Source organism: Bubalus bubalis, chromosome 3 (genome assembly GCF_019923935.1).
Source record: "Bubalus bubalis isolate 160015118507 breed Murrah chromosome 3, NDDB_SH_1, whole genome shotgun sequence".
Classification (NCBI taxonomy): Eukaryota; Metazoa; Chordata; class Mammalia; order Artiodactyla; family Bovidae; genus Bubalus; species Bubalus bubalis.
Genome location: NC_059159.1, coordinates 144935862 through 144953892, shown reverse-complemented (window position 1 = coordinate 144953892; position 18031 = coordinate 144935862). Strand labels below are relative to the sequence as shown.

Genomic DNA, 18031 nt, shown 5'->3' with positions numbered 1-18031 from the left:
CCTTGACTAGATGGACCTTTGTTGGCAAAGTAATGTCTCTGCTTTTTAATATGCTGTCTAGGTTGGTCATAACTTTTCTTCCAAGGAGTAAGCGTCTTTCTAATTTCATGGCTGCAGTCACCATCTGCAGTGATTTTGGAACCTCCTAAAATAAAGTCTGTCACTGTTTCCAGTGTTTCCCCATTGATTTGCCATGAAATGATAAGCCTCTCTGGTTCTTTAATCTTGCTTCAGGTGGTTTCCTTGCTGTTCCTCTTTTCTTTAGCAACTGTTCTGCCATTTGGAACTGAGAGAAAGTCATGGAGGCTGGAGTCTTGCCTATAAGAAATGGGGTACAAAAAGGCCTTCATGCCCAGGAGTCCCACAGGGCTCTGCTCGGCATCAAGACAATAAAACAAAAACCAAGACCTACTCTTGTAAAATGACAGGTAGTCTGAAAAACGGCAGCCTTTCTATCACTGAGCCTGAGTTCAGTGTGAAAGGCCTTCTCTTCTCAGTCAAAACAGAGGAAGTGGGATTGTTAGGGGAAGCACACTGATTGAAACTGCCCACCCTGGCCAGGCACCATAGTAACCATTTGCATGAGTTGTCTTATGACAGGAGATCCTGAAAAGGAATATGGAACTAATAAGCCACCACCAATAAGCCACCACCAACCAGAAGAGTTTGGGAAAGGTCGAAAGGAGACACCGCGTGTCCGTTCACTTCCCAGAATCCCTCTCGCTAGCATCCATCTTGGCTGAGTGATGCCGTGCGCCACCAGGAAAGACTCTGAATTAGAATAATTGGCCAAAGACCACCCGGAAACTAATCCCATTACCATAAAACCGGAGACTGCGACCCACGAGGCAGAGCAGTTCTCCTAGGATCCCTTACCCTACTGCTCTCCACCCGGGTGCCCTTTCCCAATAAAATCTCTTGTTTTGTCAGCACATGTGTCTCCTTGGACAATTCATTTCTGAGTGTTAGACAAGAGCCCAGTTTCGGGCCCTGGAAGGGGTCCGCCTTCTTGCAACAGGAGGGTAAGTTTCTGCTTGTATAGGCTCTGTTTGCACCAGTACTTCACAGCCTCCCAACTCTCTTGCTTCTTTGCTACCCTTACAGACAACATGTAGCCCATTTTAAATTTAAGGCCTTCCCTGACTGATTTCCTTATGGGGAAAGGGGAGAATGAACATGATTACTAAGTTTCAGGTCTAAGTGGCAGACCTCTAGTTCCAGACTGTTCAAAAGCCACAGTCACACAGACACAGCTTTCCCCAATCCCCATTTCTCCTTAATTAGTAGTGCTTTCTGCAAAGGCCTTCAACTGTAGAAGTCAATGCCCCTCTGGGAGGTACTTCCTGGAAATTTGCATTTCTGAGAGGCTTCCTGGGGAACTGACTCAAATTCATCTTTTTTCTTCTAGAGGCTGCCAGCAATTGCAGTGTAAAACGTTAAAATACTGGTGAAAATTTAGGAATACCTTTCAAGATGTAGAATTTGGGGATATGAAATCTAAATACTGCCCTCCAGTCTTGTCAACCTTTTCCATGCCATCATGGAAATTTAAAGCCCTTCCAAAATGACAGTTTTGGTTAAGTTCTAGAAAGACCAGGCATTATTTTAACCCAGTAGAAAAAAAAAAGGAATATAACTTTACAGTTTGCCTGATAAAAGGTAATGGATTAAATTCGTCATTTGCTTCAATACTTCAATACTGATTTTACTTCAACATTCAATATAGTATTTTACCTAAGGACCTGTTGATACCTTAGGTTAAAAAAACAAAAACAAAACTTAGCACCTGGCATGCAATTTGGATGCAGGATTCCGAGATGAAGGACTTCGAGGTGCAAACCATTATGGCAAATCGTTGTTTCCACGGTAGATTTTTTTGGCCTCTTAAGTAGCCCTTTGCCTGGTCTATTTGAATTGTGGGCATAGGTCAGAATGAAATAAAGAGCGTAGCTGATTTAATAGTTACTAAGTTCTGAAATCAACTCTACCTTAAGTCTATAATAACAGCAGACCGTTTAAGAAGTTCATACTCTTCCAAGCCAGTAGCCATGGCAAGAGCCCCTTTCACTCGGCAAAATTGCAGGGAAAACGAAGAAATACTTAAAATATATATACATGCCAAAGAGCTGGAGTTAAGTTGTTAACCTGTGTAAAGCTTCGGTGACTCTCTAAAGGAAGTTAGGAACTGGGGTCTAGGCACTCCGGTGATACATAAAAAGCAGAAAAGTAGGGGAGGTTGCCAAGGGTCACGAGCACACTTTTATCTTTGATTGGCGGAACCACTCAGACTTTTCTTTATGGCGTCACCAACTACCTGCCGGTAGAAAAGCCCCGTCTACGTGACGTCACGCCCCGCTGACCAATGAAAGGCCTCAGTCTGCGGGCCCCGAGGAGGTTTGTGGGCCCTTTTTTGTGAATGAAGCTCCACGGAACAGCCCTCCTGGGGTCCCCAGGAGCCGCGGCCCGCTGTGCTCCGGCGCCTCTGCTGCAGCGTCAGTGGCTGCGGTGGGCGCGCGCGGTTATCCCGGGCAGCTCCAGCCGCTGGCGGCAGCACCTTCGGCTCGGCCGCGCCAGCGGGCTGCGGGCACCTGGGGGCGGGCTGGGGGGCGCCGGCAGCGGCAGGAGGCGCTGTAGCGAGGGCTACTGCGCGGGTCCCGCGGCGGCCGCAGGAGGGAGCGGGGCAGGCGCGGTGGGCCAGGCCCCTCCTCCGGCTCTCGCGCGGCCACCTCCCGCCGGGCTCCGCCAGCGCCTGCCGTCGCCGCAGCGCCGCTCCGCGCCCGCCGCCCCGAGCGCCCGCGCGCGGGGTTGGCGGGGGCTTCGGCGGGCTAGTGGGCGCGCGAGGCCATGGTCGTGGTCCCCTGACGGGCCGCGGCCGCCTCCATGAAGCGGAAGAGCGAGCGGCGGCCGAACTGGGCCGCCGCGCCCCCCTGCTCGCGGCGGTGCTCGTTGTCCTCTCCGGGAGTGAAGAAGAGCCGCAGCTCCACGTCGCAGGAACTGCACCACCTGGACCAGCAGGACGATCTGTACCTGGATATCACCGGTGAGCCGGCAAGAGAGAGCATGGCGGGGCGCCTGGAACACGCGGCACCCGGCTCGGGGCGGGGGTCCCAGCCCACCCACCCAGGGCAGCAGAGGCGTCTCCCAGGGCCGACTGACACGCCTCCACGCCACCCCCTAAAAGCCCCCTTCAGGGGGTGGCCACACCCCCTTCAGGAGCCTGGCTCTGGGAGCGCCCCCCTACCCCGAGTTTCCATCTGCGTTTGTTGAGAGCTGTAACTTCATCTGTTTTGCATCCTCCTACCCCAGCAGGATGGCCCGAGGGTCACCTTTCTAAATTGCTGGCGTCTGTTCGGCGCCTCGGGATTTTCCTAAATTCGAGTTGATAACCGCCTCTTGGGTTGCAAGCTCGGTTGGCCCTTAAGGAGTCTGAACCTCCGAATCACTCCAAAGGATTCCCCGAGCGCGCTGAACGCTCCGGCGCCGGAGCTGCAGTGTTTATTTGGCGTTTGCCAAACCTCCGCTGATCTGTGGGAAATCCCGTCTGGGGCGGCGTTCCTTGGCCGGGCGCGGAAGCCAGATCCTCGCCCTGGCCCTCATTGCACTCGTCCTGTCCCCAGCGCGCGCACTAGCACACCCCAGACCTCGGGATAATTCCCCTGTCTTGCTTCTGGAAGGAATGTCACGTTGATGGCCCTTGAACCGTTCAGTGTGATGAATGCCCAGAGTTGTCACTTCTGAGAAATTGCAGGTAGAAAAGCAGCCGTTTGATAGCTGCTTTATTATTAGTGCCTCTTCTACAAGTCTTGAAGACTTTATAAATCCAATTCGGGAGCCGTAGGGTTTGCCAGGATTGACCCTGAAGCTTGTGGAAGGCGTTAAATGTGATGATGTATGTGGAAACGCTTTGTTAACAGCCCAGCTTAGTCTACATTTTGAGGGAATTTTCAGTCTGTTATTTGTGGCGTGGAGTTTGTAAACCTCGGTGTGTAGGGCTTTTATTGATGTAAACTGTTTCCCGCTCATAGCCTTTGATAAACCAGGTGAGCTGGAGTGGTCAGAACATTAATTTAGAAAATGTTCAAACACAGAAATTTATTAGAAATGTTTTTTTAGATTGATGGGCAGTTGGAAACTAAGGTGCATTTCGCAGAAAGTAGAGTGTAGAGCAGAAGGTTTCTACAGTGAATGAGAGGCCCCTGGGGACTGGAGGAGGCGGGAAGAGGAAGGGGTTGCGGTAAGTCCGTGTCTTCACTGGCACCTGCCCAGCTCCACCTTAGCGCCTGGCGCTGTAGGAGGTGAAGCCCTCTTGCTTAGGCTGCGCCCAGGTCCCACTGGTGTGCACTGCCGAGAAGATGGCCCAGGTGAAGGACACACGCAGTCCTTATGTCTTGTTATGTACACCTCTTCGAAGGACCTTGTTGAATAGCATTTGATTTTAGGACAAGTAACACTTACTTGGTACAGAATTCTTAATTCCAAAGGTAAACAGGAGTACTATATATAGAGAAAAGTTGGTTTCAGCAACCGGGTGTCGAAACCTGGAGGCAGCTTACACTGCTAGTCTTTCGTGAATCCTTCTAGAAATAGACTGGCATGTTTACATGTATACATTCTCTACCTTACCCAAGCACCGCAGCATTGTTTTGGACATTGTTTTCAGTGTTTCTTAGCAAAAAGATTGTTTTGTATTAGTACGTGTAGAACTGCCTCATTTGGTTTTAATTACTGCTTAGACCAAAATAGATATGAAATATAATACCATAAAGTAGGATATGTGGATTTAAATGTATACATATATACTTTTAAATGTCTATGTTTAAAAGGAAGTTTCTGTCAGCAAAGTCATTGGAGTAAATTTTCCTTCTTTATGGAGAAAAAAATGCAGTGTGGCTTGCTCTACTGAGGTAGTGATCAATGAATTAATGTCAGAAAATATCACCAAGCAGAATATTGAGGCAAGAATTGGTGCACCATATATAATCACAATACTCTTATTTATATTACAAGCCCAGATAACGGAAGGGTCTAATCTCAGTAAGATTAACCCAGGGGGTTAAGGAAATATACTTCACCTAGAATTGCTCTGTGTGTCCCTTAGTGACAGTCTTGTCTTCCTGGGAAAAATGATACTAAATCAGTTTGTTTGGGTGTGATAAGTAAAGTAACTTAGGATGCAAAGTGGGGATTTCTTTTTATTGGGCTTGTAGGGAAGGCTTGAGACCTCATCCTCAGCAAATGGCAACCTGGTACCATCCTTCTCAATTTGTTTTTCCCTCAGTTTTTCTGAAAATAGTGTATGCACATTTTTAAAGTCAAAACAGATATATAAATATAATTAGTCTCCCTTTCTGGTAACATCTTATTTCCCTTCAGTTTTCTACTCATATTTAAGTTTCTGCAAATTGTGCTATACCAGCAAGAGTGGTTCTCCCTCTCTCTCTTTTCTTTGCTTTTTTTTTTTTTTTTTTTTGCGCTCCCCTCCCCACAAGAGTGGTCTCTTTAATGGTTGCATATTGTTCCATTGTAGGGCTTCCCTGGTGGCTCAGTAGTAAAGAATCCACCTACTAATGCAGGAGGAGATTTTAGTTTGACCCTTGGGTTGGGAAGATCTCCTGGAGAAGGAAATGGCAATCCACTCCAGTATTCTTGCTTGGGAAATCCCATGGACAGAGGAGCCTGGTGGGCTATAGTTCACGGGATCATAGAAGAGTTAGACACGACTCGGCGGCTAAACAACAAATTGTTGCATTGTATGGCTTAATTGTCATTTATTTAATGCTAATAAATAAATGGCTATTTGGAGGTTTTCCAGTCCTTACTGCACACAGATAGCATCAGTGTGCTTATCTACCTACATGTGTGACTGTGTCTGTAAACATGAAGTGGCCAGGCCAGATTTATACAGTTTTATCCATTTGTGAGTGAACTTTTAGGGCAATTATGAATAATGCTGCTATGAACATTCACGTTTAAGTTTCTGTGTGGACATTTGTTTTGAATTCCTTTGGATATATACCTAGGAGTAGAATTTCTGGATCACATGGTAACTCCATGAACTGCCAGACTTTTTTCCAAAGCAGCTGTACCACCAGCATTCTCACTAGCAATTATCAATTATTCCACATCTTCACCAATACTTGTTATAGGATTGTGAAGATTCTTTCCCAGTGGGGTTGGTTTGTAAACATTAATATACATTATTCTGCCCACTCTGCCTTTAAATACATTACTTTTAATTTTTTTAAAACTTTGGTCCCTTTACATTTCTGTTACAATCTATTTTATCTGTAAGTTGAATTCCCATAGATCCCAGGGTATTTCATGTGTGTACATTTAACATGGAATGTTTAATTCTTATTTTTGCTCCTCTGTCCTTTGTTGCTGCTGCTGCTGCTAAGTCGCTTCAGTCATGTCCAACTCTGTGCGACCCCATAGACGGCAGCCCACCAGGCTCCCCCGTCCCTGGGATTCTCCAGGCAAGAATACTGGAGTGGGTTGCCATTTCCTTCTCCAATGCATGAAAGTGAAAAGTGAAAGCGAAGTTGCTCAGTCGTGTCAGACTCTTAGCGACCCCATGGACTGCAGCCCACCAGGCTCCTCCGTCCATGGGATTTTCCAGGCAAGAGTACTGGAGTGGGGTGCCATTGCCTTCTCCGCTGTCCTTTGTTATGTGGTCACTATTTGTCTGGCCCACCTCCTTGATAAACTGGGCACTACTCTTAGGAGGAGCAGATTGACCCAGGTTTTATTCCTAAGCAGACCCCATCAACCTCTCATTAGCCATTCACTCAGTTCTTGCCTTATGCAGTGGCTTGAATTTTACCTGTTTTCCTGCTGCAGTTTCAGTGAATCATGTGAAAGAAACGATATGCATTAATGCTAAAGAGAAACCGAAGTAAAGATAAGATCCTAATGAGTTATCAGATAGGAAGCAGGAGGAAGAAGGGAAGTGAGAAGGGCTTTTAGTTGAATTTGGAGCTAGGTATCTAGATGAGAGAAATACCCAGGGAAAAAGTGCTGGACACAGTCAGGCTCTTTTTTTTTTTTTTGGCCACAAGGCTTGTGGGATCTTAGTTCCCCTACTTGAATTTCCTGGATCACCAGGAAATTCCCCACAGTCAGGTTTTTTATTTTCCTGTGAACCTCCTTGAGGCCAGAAATCTGAATCTTTTTGATTGCTATATATTCTTGTCCCTTAAATAGAGCCCTCCATAAATGACATAGCACATTTCCTTTCCTCTTTATTAATATAGAAACAAAATTTAAAGACTATACATTACTGCATAATCTGTTTGATAATTTATAGGATTTAATAGTTGGTACACATCTTCAATTTATTTTACTTTAAAAATTTTTTCCAGACTAGTAGAGAAAATTGACAGTAATTACTGCCTTAAAAGATATTCTTGGTGGTTTGTCTTAAATTGAAGAAAAACTCTTTTTCAGTGTCTGCCATTATATTCTACTGTTTAAAGAGTATATTGTAACAGTAAATAATTTTATTGGAGAAGCTCTAATTGAGGTCAGAGTTATTATTTAAAAGCATTAATTCATGGTGTATTGGATATTCATCAAATAAAAATGAACAGATACAGCATTGCTCCTCCCCCCTTCTTTTTAGGATTTTAAAAATCATGCTAGATATCATTAGACAGGGAAAATTTATTCATTAGTTCAAGAATTTATTGAATGCTTACTGTGTAAAATAATCATGCATATTCATTGTTTGCAGTGATAGAAGCATAGTTTTCTTAATAGAAAAGGAATGCTGTTAACCTGGGGCACTGATTAAAGAGGAAATTATTTTTCTTCAAGAGTTTCATGTACTAGGCTACTGAGTTTTAGTAACTGAAACTCATCAAAGTCTGTAATGTTCATTTTTCTTCTTATTCATAACATGTGTATACTTACTCTGTGTATAGTGTGAATTTATTTTCTTGATTTGTGTACTTGCTTATTTCTTCAGCATCTTTATTTCTGATGGTATCGTGTTAGTCGTCTGCTTTGAGTCTAATTCTTAGGCAACAATTAAAAGGCGGACACTTAACACAGTTTCAGTGTTGCTGCCACACAGAGTGTTTGGGCACAAAGATGAAGGGAAAGTAGAATAACTGGGTACAGAGATGGTATTAATGCTAGGAGTCGACAGTCGACACAGATTGACTGCTCTGTGCCTTAGAATGAGAATGGATTTCCCCAGATTTCTTTAGGGTTGGAGAGAGCTAGAAGGAAACCACTTTGTGGATTTTTAGGATGGAAGGAAGGCACTGGTGCATACCAGTGACATTTCTTGGACATTTCTGACATAGTCTCAGGGGAACTCTGAATTGACTGGACTGGTGTTTTCTGGAAGATTTTTAAGAGATTATCTAGAAATTTCACAGTTGTCCATTTTTCCCTCTGAGGAATTCAAGATGTAATTTTGGCAAAATTGATGCAACTTCTTTTTGGGAAAGTCTTGATTACCTGCTTTTTATTCTTTCTGACAGATAAAGCTGCTTCACAGTTATATATAAATGATTTATTGAACATCTAGTTATTCCTCTGCTACTTTGTAGACGATGCAAGACAAATAGTATTTATAAAGTTGAATTTAGATGAATAATTATCTAGTAAACTTGGAAAAATAAGCAAACTAAGTACACAATTCAGGTCCTTCTGAGCTCATGCTATTAGGTTGGTACGAAAGTAATTGTGATTTTACACTGTTGAACTTTCCTGCTTGATATTGGGATATATTCTTACATGTGGTTATGTTATACATCGTTTTAATGTGTATTTCTTGCTTTTTTTTTGGCTAATGACATTACTTGCTGTTTATTTTATACTATGGAAATCAAAAAGCAAATTTAAGTGATTTTCTTATTTGAGTTCAAAATGGATCATAAAGCAGTGGAAACAACTCACAACATGAACAACGCCTTTGGCCCAGGAACTGCTAATGAACGTACAGTGCACGGGTGGTTCAAGAAGTTTTGCCAAGGAGACAAAGCCTTGAAGATGAGACGCGTGGTGGCTGGCCATTGGAAGTTGACAACGACCTACTGAGAGGATCATCAAAATTGATCCTTTTACAACTACATGAGAAGTTGCCGAAGAACTCAAGCCATTCTGTGGTCTTTGGGCATTTGAAGCAAATTGGAAAGGTGATAAAGCTCAATAAGTGGGTGCCTCACGAGCTGACTGGAAATCAAAAAAATTGTCATTTTGAAGTGTTGTCTTCTCCTATTTTATGCAACAACAGCAAACCATTTCTTGATTGGCTTGTGACGTGTGACAAAAAGTGGATTTCATAGACAACTGGCAACAACCAGCTTAGTAGTTGGACCAAGAAGAAGCTCCAAAGCACTTCCCAAAGCCAGACTTGCACTGAGAAAGGTCATGGACACCGTTTGGTGGTTTGCTGCCTGTCTGATCCACTGTAGCTGTCTGAAACCATTACATCTGAGAAGTGTGCTCAGCAAATTGTTGAGATGTGCTGGATAAAAACTGCGACACCCGCGGCCGACGTTGGTCACAAGAAAGGGTCCAATTTTCCACAACAGCGCCTGACCACGCACTGTACAACCCGCGCTTCAAAAGTTGAACAAATTGGACTATGAAGTTTTGCCTCATCTGCCCTACTCAGCCTCTTGCCAATCAACTGCCACATCTTCAAGCATCCTGACAACTTTTTGCAGGGAAAATACTTCCACAACCAGCAGGAGGCAGAATATGCTTTCCGAGAGTTCGTCAAATCCCGAAGCACGGATTGTTTACGCTACAGGAATGAACCAACGTATTTCTCGTTGGCAAAAACGTATTGATTGTCACGGTTCCTATTTTGTTTAACAAAGATGTGTTTGAGCCTATTTGTAGTGATTTAAAATTCACGGTCTGAAACTACAATTACTTTTTCACCAACCTAATACTTTGCAAGTTTGCCATCATTATAGCCCTAATTTTCCAGATATTTCATTCCTTCAACATGTAATGAATACCTACTCTGGCAGGCTTCCCTCATCCCTACCCGCCCCCTGCCCACCCCCTCTTAAGTGCTTAAAATAAGTTACTGCTAGAGATAGTCCCTGCTCTCATGGAGGTGATGTTTTCTGCCTTATTTGAAAAAATAGAACTTGGAGGGTTTGAATGAGAACTAGCCTGTAGGGGAACCATAGTATGGTTGAAATCTTTGGGGAAGAAAAACTGATGGTAGAGTTTTTAAAGAGTTATTCTAGTAGTTAGGCTCAAGGACACCAGGGAAAGCTGGTGTCTCCCCACTCAAGGACTGAACACAGCTAGATTGTCAATAACCTTTTGGAGCCTGGATTCTCTCCTCTGTTTAAAAAGTCTGCAGAGTTGTTGGGAGAATGAAATGAAAGGGACGCATGTTAAGTGCCTGGCCTGGTGCCTCCATGACAACCAGGGCTCCTAAAATGGTCTCTGGTATACCAAGTGTGCTAACAGTGGGCAAGGCAGGGGGTACAGCGGGCATGCTGAGGCAGTCAGTCATGGTTGGGAGGGTTTCAGGCTCAGAATCAAACATTTCCCTCATATGTGTGCTTGCACAAAAGGTTCGGTGACTCACAACAGTGAAAATGCAGTCTGTCCCTCCCCCTGCTTCTGAATGTGATCTTCAGGGCAGAAACGCTCCAGATGAGGCTGGCTCAGTATTTGTCAGAGCCGCGGAGGAGGTTTGGCGCCGAGCTGATAATCTTCTCTGCCTTGGGAAAAACATTAACGGTTTCTCGTCAAAGATTTCTTGTAAGAGGAAGAATAAAACAAAACTCTTCTGAGGCTATTGTTATGTATTTTTATTATACTAAAGAGTTCATATATTGCTTACTATTAAATCGCAACCAAGTTTACGGGGGGTGGGGGTGGGGGAGTTCTTCATAAAAAATGCAAAGACCTCATGGGAGAGCCTCAAGTAGAAGGTTATTTAAAGTTAATTATTTACTGATGAAGTACAAATTTTTCACAGTGGCTAACTTAAATCTTGACTGTGCTCTAGTACCTTCATTTTAAAGAGTATTTCACAGATCCAAAAGCGTTGATACTGGTGGTGCTCTTGGCAGACAGGGTGTTTGTTTTGGGTAAAACAAATTACCTTTCAAGAGGCCTTTCTAATGTTTAATGTGTGGCACAGAAACCAAATTTATTTGGAAGGGGTGGGAGTCAGAAAATAATATAAATAAGATAGGAAATGATAGCTTTAAATCTACTTTTTTTTTTTTTACTACACTGGGAAAAAATAATTTTAGTAGCCAGTATTTTGTTTTTCTTCCCATGCTAGCTACAGAATATTTTTGATCTTAGTAAGTCCTTTAAGGCCTTCACATTAAAATTACTTTTATAATTGTCTTTAAATAGAAAGGAAAACTTGGGTAGATTGGTTTATCTCTATGTCAGAGCTGGTCCTCACTTAGGTCAGACACCCTTATGAGTGAGGTAAGTAGGTGCAGGGGTTGCTGAGGGTGAAAAGTGGAGAGATTTTACTGAAGACAAAGAAAGTGGTGCAGCAGGAGATAACCAATTTTCAAATACTATTTCTTTACATTTTTTGATTTTTAGCTTCCAAGGTTGTTTAGTCTAATTTATTTAATTTCTCGAAGTGCTGACCATATTAGCCAGGGATTAACTTAGAAAACAGTTTCCAAAGTGAAGTTGATTTTAACTTCTGAAATACAAGGTTATTTAACTGGAATGTGTACATCTCATCTCGATTCTCAAGTTTATTTGAAAGTTTTAAGCCCTTCTCTCTCTCTCTCTCTCTTTTTTTCTATAGCTTTTCATGGATTCTGCTCCAACAAAGGTATTCAGATCATTGACTATACTTTGCAGTTCTTTGATGATTTTAAAACTGTAGATTTAACCTGTTAGTTGTGACTCTTGGTTCCGTCCCTTCCTGTTTGCTTGTTTTAATTTTAGTCTTAGGTAGCAGTTTTAGTTTTTTTTTTAACTGTAAAGTATCTTTTGTATGTTTACAACTTAAGTTGAAATCTGTCTTTATATGAAAAGTTCTGTTGGTTTCTGTTACAGGTAATGCTGGAAGTAGTCTCTGTGATATTTTGTTGGGTTAATTATGAATGCTGTGTTTTAGATGGTAGATGTTTTTGGTAATACTAAATTTTTGTTTAAAATGAATCTCACTTTTGTAGGCATTTGCTGAAAGGATACTTAGAATGAGCTATTGTAACAGCTGTTCTTGATCCCCACCCCGCCCCACCGCAGGTTAGTTATTTCTTGGCATTTCTTTGCTTAGAGGCCAGGCATATATCTTACAGTGTTTGATAAGAGGGAAATCTCATGAAATGCCAACTTGAACTTTGGGAACAGGGGAGTTCTTTTATATCCTATTTTTTAAAAATATTCTGATTCTTTTTGATTTTCAACTACAGTTATTTACTAAAAGAACAAATCTGAATGGCCCATAAAGTTAAACATTTTCTGACTTTATTCTCTTCATCTTTTATTCAGCTCCTTTCTTAGTATCATTCATATTCTAGAGGAGCAGTTCTGTTAGAGTTCTTTATTCACCAGTCAGTTCAAAAATTTGGTCCAATTGTCTTTCAGTCTGAAACGCTGAACAAGTTAGGCAGGGTAAATTTGTTCTAATTGCATAGTATCACATATTTATTTCATTTCTCAGATAGTTTACTTTTATACCATTAAAATTTGGTTGACAATGTACTTTGCACAAAAGAAAAACATCTTGTTCCTGATGCTGATGATATTTGTTGTTCCTTCAAGTTCTAATTTGAAACTAAAAGTACTTTCTTGGCACTGCTATGCAATTTATGATATTGATCTTTTTATATCCAATCCATAATGCTATAATATCATTACAGATTATGAGTTCTGCAAAGTCCTTTATTTTAGGACCATCTCAGCTGAATCATTCTCTGCATTTTGCTCATTTATCCTCATTTGTATTCGTATAAGTTGTGCTATGGAATTTATTCAACCAATATTTATTGAGCAACTGCTTTGAACAAGGCACTGGGCCAAGTATTACTGAGGAAGGGAGGAGGGGATGTGAAGGTTTATTAACAACATGCTTGTTAGCACTAAAAGATTGAGAAAGGAATATACTCAAGTCATTATCTCAATGAAGACAGGCAGTGAAGGAATAAGTCATCATTAAGTAATTTTGCTCTTTAGATTTAAACAGCATGAGTTTTATAGAAACTTGTGATGGAAATGTCACTTGATAATTCCTACACACAAAGTGAATTATTTTTTTCAATATGTGGTGAAAATGATCTGTCTTATGGTGTCTTTCTCATGCGTGTTTTTAACCTTTAAAAGAAACGAGAAAAAGCTTCATTTTGGTATATAACTAGTCATTATATTTATATATATAATATGAATATATGCATGTGGTTAACAATATACTGAAAACTATATCTACTAAAACTAAAGTGAAAGTTCTAGATTCCAATTAATTATGTATCTCTAATTTGAATGTCAAAGTGTCACATAGGACATAATTTAAAATGAGATACTTTGTTTTATTTTTAAGAATATCTTATTTATTGGTAAAGGAGGTAATTACAGAGCACCTTTTAAGTTGAGTATTACTTCTTAAATTAGAGGCACTAAAGATGAAGATGGCTAAATATTTTAAGAACTAGATTTGGTGTGTGACTTAAACTGAAAAGCATTCTGATTTTCACGTTCTTTTATAGGTGCTGGGGAAGAATTGCTTTGATTCAAATGTGTAACAGAATTAACATTATGATTTTACATTTTGGGAGCTGTTCTCAACTGCTCTTAGAATTTATATTGTACTATTGTCATTAGCTTTTTGGAAGCACCAAGTGAAACAAACATCTTAACATGCATTTATTTCCTTTTTGACAATAAACTCAAAAAAGCTTAGAATTTAGCTAGCAAACACAACTGAGGTTGGGATGTTATTATATTCTAATTTGAAACTACTGGGTTTTTTTTTCTCTGTTGTATTTTTCTTATCTTTCTATTTTATTTTTTAAATTATGATAATAAGATAACACATTTACAGGCAACTTGGAAACTTGGAAAATACAGAACAAAGTTACATATAGTTCCACTGTACATTATAATTATTTGTTTTAGTAGATAAATTAAGATTTTTAATTGGAGTTTCAATATCAAACTCTGAGAAATGAATAGAATGAATGTACAAGAGAAGTAGAAGAATATAGTAGACCTGAAAGGCATTATGAACTAATTCGACTTAATTAAGATTTATACAATTTTCACACAATAGTAGGATGCAAATTCAATTCAAATTCCCATATAAGCTAGGAGACACTGGAACATATCCAAAGACATAAAACCAGGTGCAGAAATTTCATGCTCTAAAGGTATTGAAATTATACAGTGTTTTCTTATTACTGTGGAATTATGTTAGAGATCAATATCAAAAGATGAATCAAAAAATATGAAAATGACCCTCATATTTTCAAGTGCAGTGTGACATTTACCAGAAGAGATCTATGGCTTAGCCATTGAAAGTCTCAATAAAGTTAGAAGACTGCAAAAACACAGAAAGTGATTGCAGAGAAGAGAGCATTTAAATGAGAAATTAGTATCAAAAATGAAAAGTTAATATCAAAGATATTTTTAAAACTCCCATGTATTTGGAAATTAAATGTCTGATTTTAAAATGAGGGGTATATCTAAGAAGCTGTAACAAGGAAAATTGGAAAATGTTTGTAATAGAATAAAAATGAAAAGAGAATTTACCAGAATTTGTTGCATGCAGCTGAAGCTGATCAATGTAATTAAATACAATGTGGAGTCTTGAGTAATGTATGAAAACAAATAATGTACACTGGCATAAAATTTTGTGAGATTTGAGCAAAATCTGTACTTTAGTTAATAATGCTGTATTACATATTAATTTTCTGTTTGTTTTTTTTTTTTACAGCATAATATTTCTTTATATTCTCAGAATTGGATTAGAAGTTTCAAGGGTCATTTAATTTTTTTTTTAATCACTAAGACAGAAAACTTGCTAGACTTTTAGCAGCAATAGTAGATGCTAAAATACATGGAAGTATATAAAAATTTTGAGTGAATATAAATTTTAAATATAGCATTCTATTTACACTGAGTCAAATAAGTGGAATCAAAATATAATAAACTTTTTAGCTAGCAAGAATTCATACGTTTTAAAAAATATATACATATTTTATATATTTACATACATAAAGAACACTAAAAAAAAGAGAAACAGACAGATTGGAAAACGTAAACTAAATGAAATGGGAGTACTGAATATGAAGTAGAAAAAATGAAACTAACTAGATAAAAGATCATCCTATAGTCCGGGTGTTTTTAAACATGGCTGCTTCTTAGAAACACATCTGGAGCTTTGAAGAAAAACAGTACCGGGGCATTTGTATTTTTCAAAAAGTTCCAAGATAAGTCTGATTTGCATCTGGATTTTAAAAAGTAATTACAGGTTTTTCTATTAAATGATAGTTTTTGTGATACAGAATTCTATTATTTTTCTATTGACCAATCATGATAGTTATTGCATTAAGCAAAAATCACAATAGTAGAAGACATTTATCAGTTTTCACAATCAATAGCTTCACAAAAAATAAAATCATTATAGTTGCAATAATGATCTTATAAGATCATTATAATTGCAAGCCATAATGGAAACATGATTAACCTAGTAGTATAAAATAATCACATACAGTTTGGAGGATTAAGTAGAGTGATGTGGTAAGTGGAAGTGCATACATGCAGGTATTTTCATCTGCCCACCCAGTCTATGTCTTATAAGGTAATTATCAGTCTGTATTATCCTATTACCATTTTTTTAAATTGTTTTGGACTTATTTTGTGTAGGTCTTTTCCTTGTCTTGTATTTCCTGCCTAGAGAAGTTCCTTTAGTATTTGTTGTAAAGCTGGGTTTGCGGTGCTGAATTCAGTTAACTTTTGCTTGTCTGTAAAGCTTTTGATTTCTCCATCAGATCTGAACAAGAGTCTTGCTGAGTAGAATATTCTTGGTTGTAAGTTCTTCTCTTTCATCACTTTAAATATATCATGTCATTCCCTTCTAGTTTGTAGAGTTTCTGTTGAGGTATCAGTCGATAACCTTATGGGAGTTCCCTTGTATGTTATTTGTCGTTTTTCCCTTGTTGTTTTTAATATTTTATCTGCCTTTAATTTTTGTCCATTTGATTTGTCAGTTTGTCTTGGGGTGTTCCTCCTTGGGTTTATCCTGCCTGGAACTCTCTGTGCTTCCTGGACTTGATTATTTCCTTTCCCATGTTCGGGAAGTTTTCAGCTGCTATCTTTTCAATATCTTCTCAGGTCCTTTTTCTTTCTCTTCTCCTTCTTAGGCCCCTGTAATGTGAATGTTGGTATATTTAATGTTGTCCCAGATGTCTCTTAGGCTGTCTTCATTTTTTTCATTCTTTTTTCTATATTCTGTTCTGCAGCAGTGATTTTGACCATTCTGTCCTCCAGGTCATTTATTTGTGCTTCTGCCTCAATTATTCTGCTGTTGATTTCTTCTAGTGTATTATTCATCTGTTTGTTTGTTCTTTAGTTCTTCTAGGTCTTTGGTAAACATTTCTTGCACCTTCTCCATTGTTTTCCCAAGGTCCTGAATCATCTTCACTATCATTATTCTAAGTTCTTTTTCTGGAAGGTTACCTATCTCCACTACATTTAGTTGTTTTTCTGGGGTTTTATTGTGTCCCTTCATCTGACACATAACTTTTTGCTTTTTCATCCTGCTTAAGTTTCTGTAATGTGGTTTTTGTTCTAGCTGTGGGATTGTGGTTCTTCTTGCTTCTTCTGTCTGCCCTCTGATGGAGGAGGCTAAGAGGGTTGTATCAGCTCCCTGATGGGAGGGACTGGCAGATGGAAAAACTGGGTCTTGCTCTGGTAAAACTTTAATCCAGTTGTCTGCTGATGGGTGGGGTTGTGCTCCCTCTCTGTTAGTTGTTTGGCCTGAGGCAACCCAGCCCTGGGGTAGGGCTCTATGGTAGGGTTAGTAGGCACCTCCAAGAGGACTTATGCCAAGGGGCCCCTTCCAGGACTGCTGCTGCCAGTGAGCCTATTCCCACGGTGAGCCACTGCTGACTGATGCCTCCACAGGAGACCCTCCAGCACTAACTAGCAGGTAGGTCTGGTTCAGTCTCCTGTGGGGTCACTGCTCCACTCCCCTGGGTCTTGGTGCATGTAAGATTTTGTTTGTGCCTTCCGAGAGTGGAATCTCTGTTTCCCCTAGTCCTGTGGAAGTCCTGTAATCGAATCCTGCTAGCCTTCAGATTCCCTGGGGATCCCCCTTCCCTTTGTTGTCCCCAGGCTGAGAAGCCAGATGTGGGGCTTAGAATGTTCACAGCAGTGGGAGAACTTCTTTGGCATTATTGTTCTCTAGTTTGTGGGTTACCCACCCAGCAGATATGGGATTTGATTTTATCATGATTATGCCCCTCCTAATTGTCTTGTTGCAGCTTCTAATTTATCTTTGGATGTATCTCTTTTTGGTGGGTTCCAGTGTCCTCCTGTCAATGGTTGTTCAACAGCTAGTTGCAAATTTGGTGCTTTTGCAGCAGGAGATGAGCACACATCCTTCTACTCTGCCATCTTGAGCTGGAAATCTAACACAAAGTCTAATTTTAAACTATTGTGACTAAAAAGGCTTGAAGTAAAAATCCACTCAGGATATGTTTGAGTGCATTTTATAGTTTCTTCCTTGCAATGGGTCCTGCAAGAGCTGTGATAGAGATTTCATAGTTGACCCCGGATCTCTGGGAAGTGACATTAGTACACAGAACTTGGTGATATCTATATCTATATATGAGTATCTCTCTATATCATCTGTATTGCATGGAGGACTTATCTGTGAATGTCATGGGCACTTAAAGACAGATGCCTCTGAAATAGTAGGATACTTGGAAAAGAGGTGTGAGCTGTGTTATAAAAGATTCTCTAATATTCCCATGCTGAACCCACAGGAATTGTTCTTGATCATAGTAACACACAGAAGTCTGCTTTCTCCTTTCTCCTGAGAGTACTATTGCCACTACTCTGGTGA

General features: G+C 40.3%; 1 protein-coding gene and 1 long non-coding RNA gene across 16 annotated transcripts in view; one reads left to right on the top strand and one right to left on the bottom strand.

Annotated features, from left to right (window-relative positions):
- Positions 1 to 233: 233 nt before the first annotated feature.
- Positions 234 to 3669, bottom strand: LOC123332919. The gene is made up of 2 exons (XR_006550088.2): positions 3327 to 3669; positions 234 to 318 (listed from the first exon to the last, which is right to left on the bottom strand). It is a non-coding gene; the product is annotated as an uncharacterized LOC123332919 (long non-coding RNA).
- The window catches only part of CDC14B (cell division cycle 14B), a 133477-nt gene continuing 118181 nt past the window's right edge, over positions 2736 to 18031 (top strand). For 7 of the 15 annotated variants that reach the window (XM_025282042.3, XM_025282032.3, XM_025282041.3 and 4 more), the window contains exons 1-2: positions 10563 to 10743; positions 11768 to 11794. In XM_025282042.3, the coding sequence (XP_025137827.1) occupies positions 10578 to 10743; positions 11768 to 11794 (193 nt within the window). In that variant the 5' untranslated portion in view covers positions 10563 to 10577. Of the gene's footprint in view, positions 3041 to 10263; positions 10744 to 11767; positions 11795 to 18031 lie in introns of those variants that run through there. The other 8 variants (XM_044940270.2, XM_044940267.2, XM_025282034.3 and 5 more) reach the window with 6 other exon arrangements.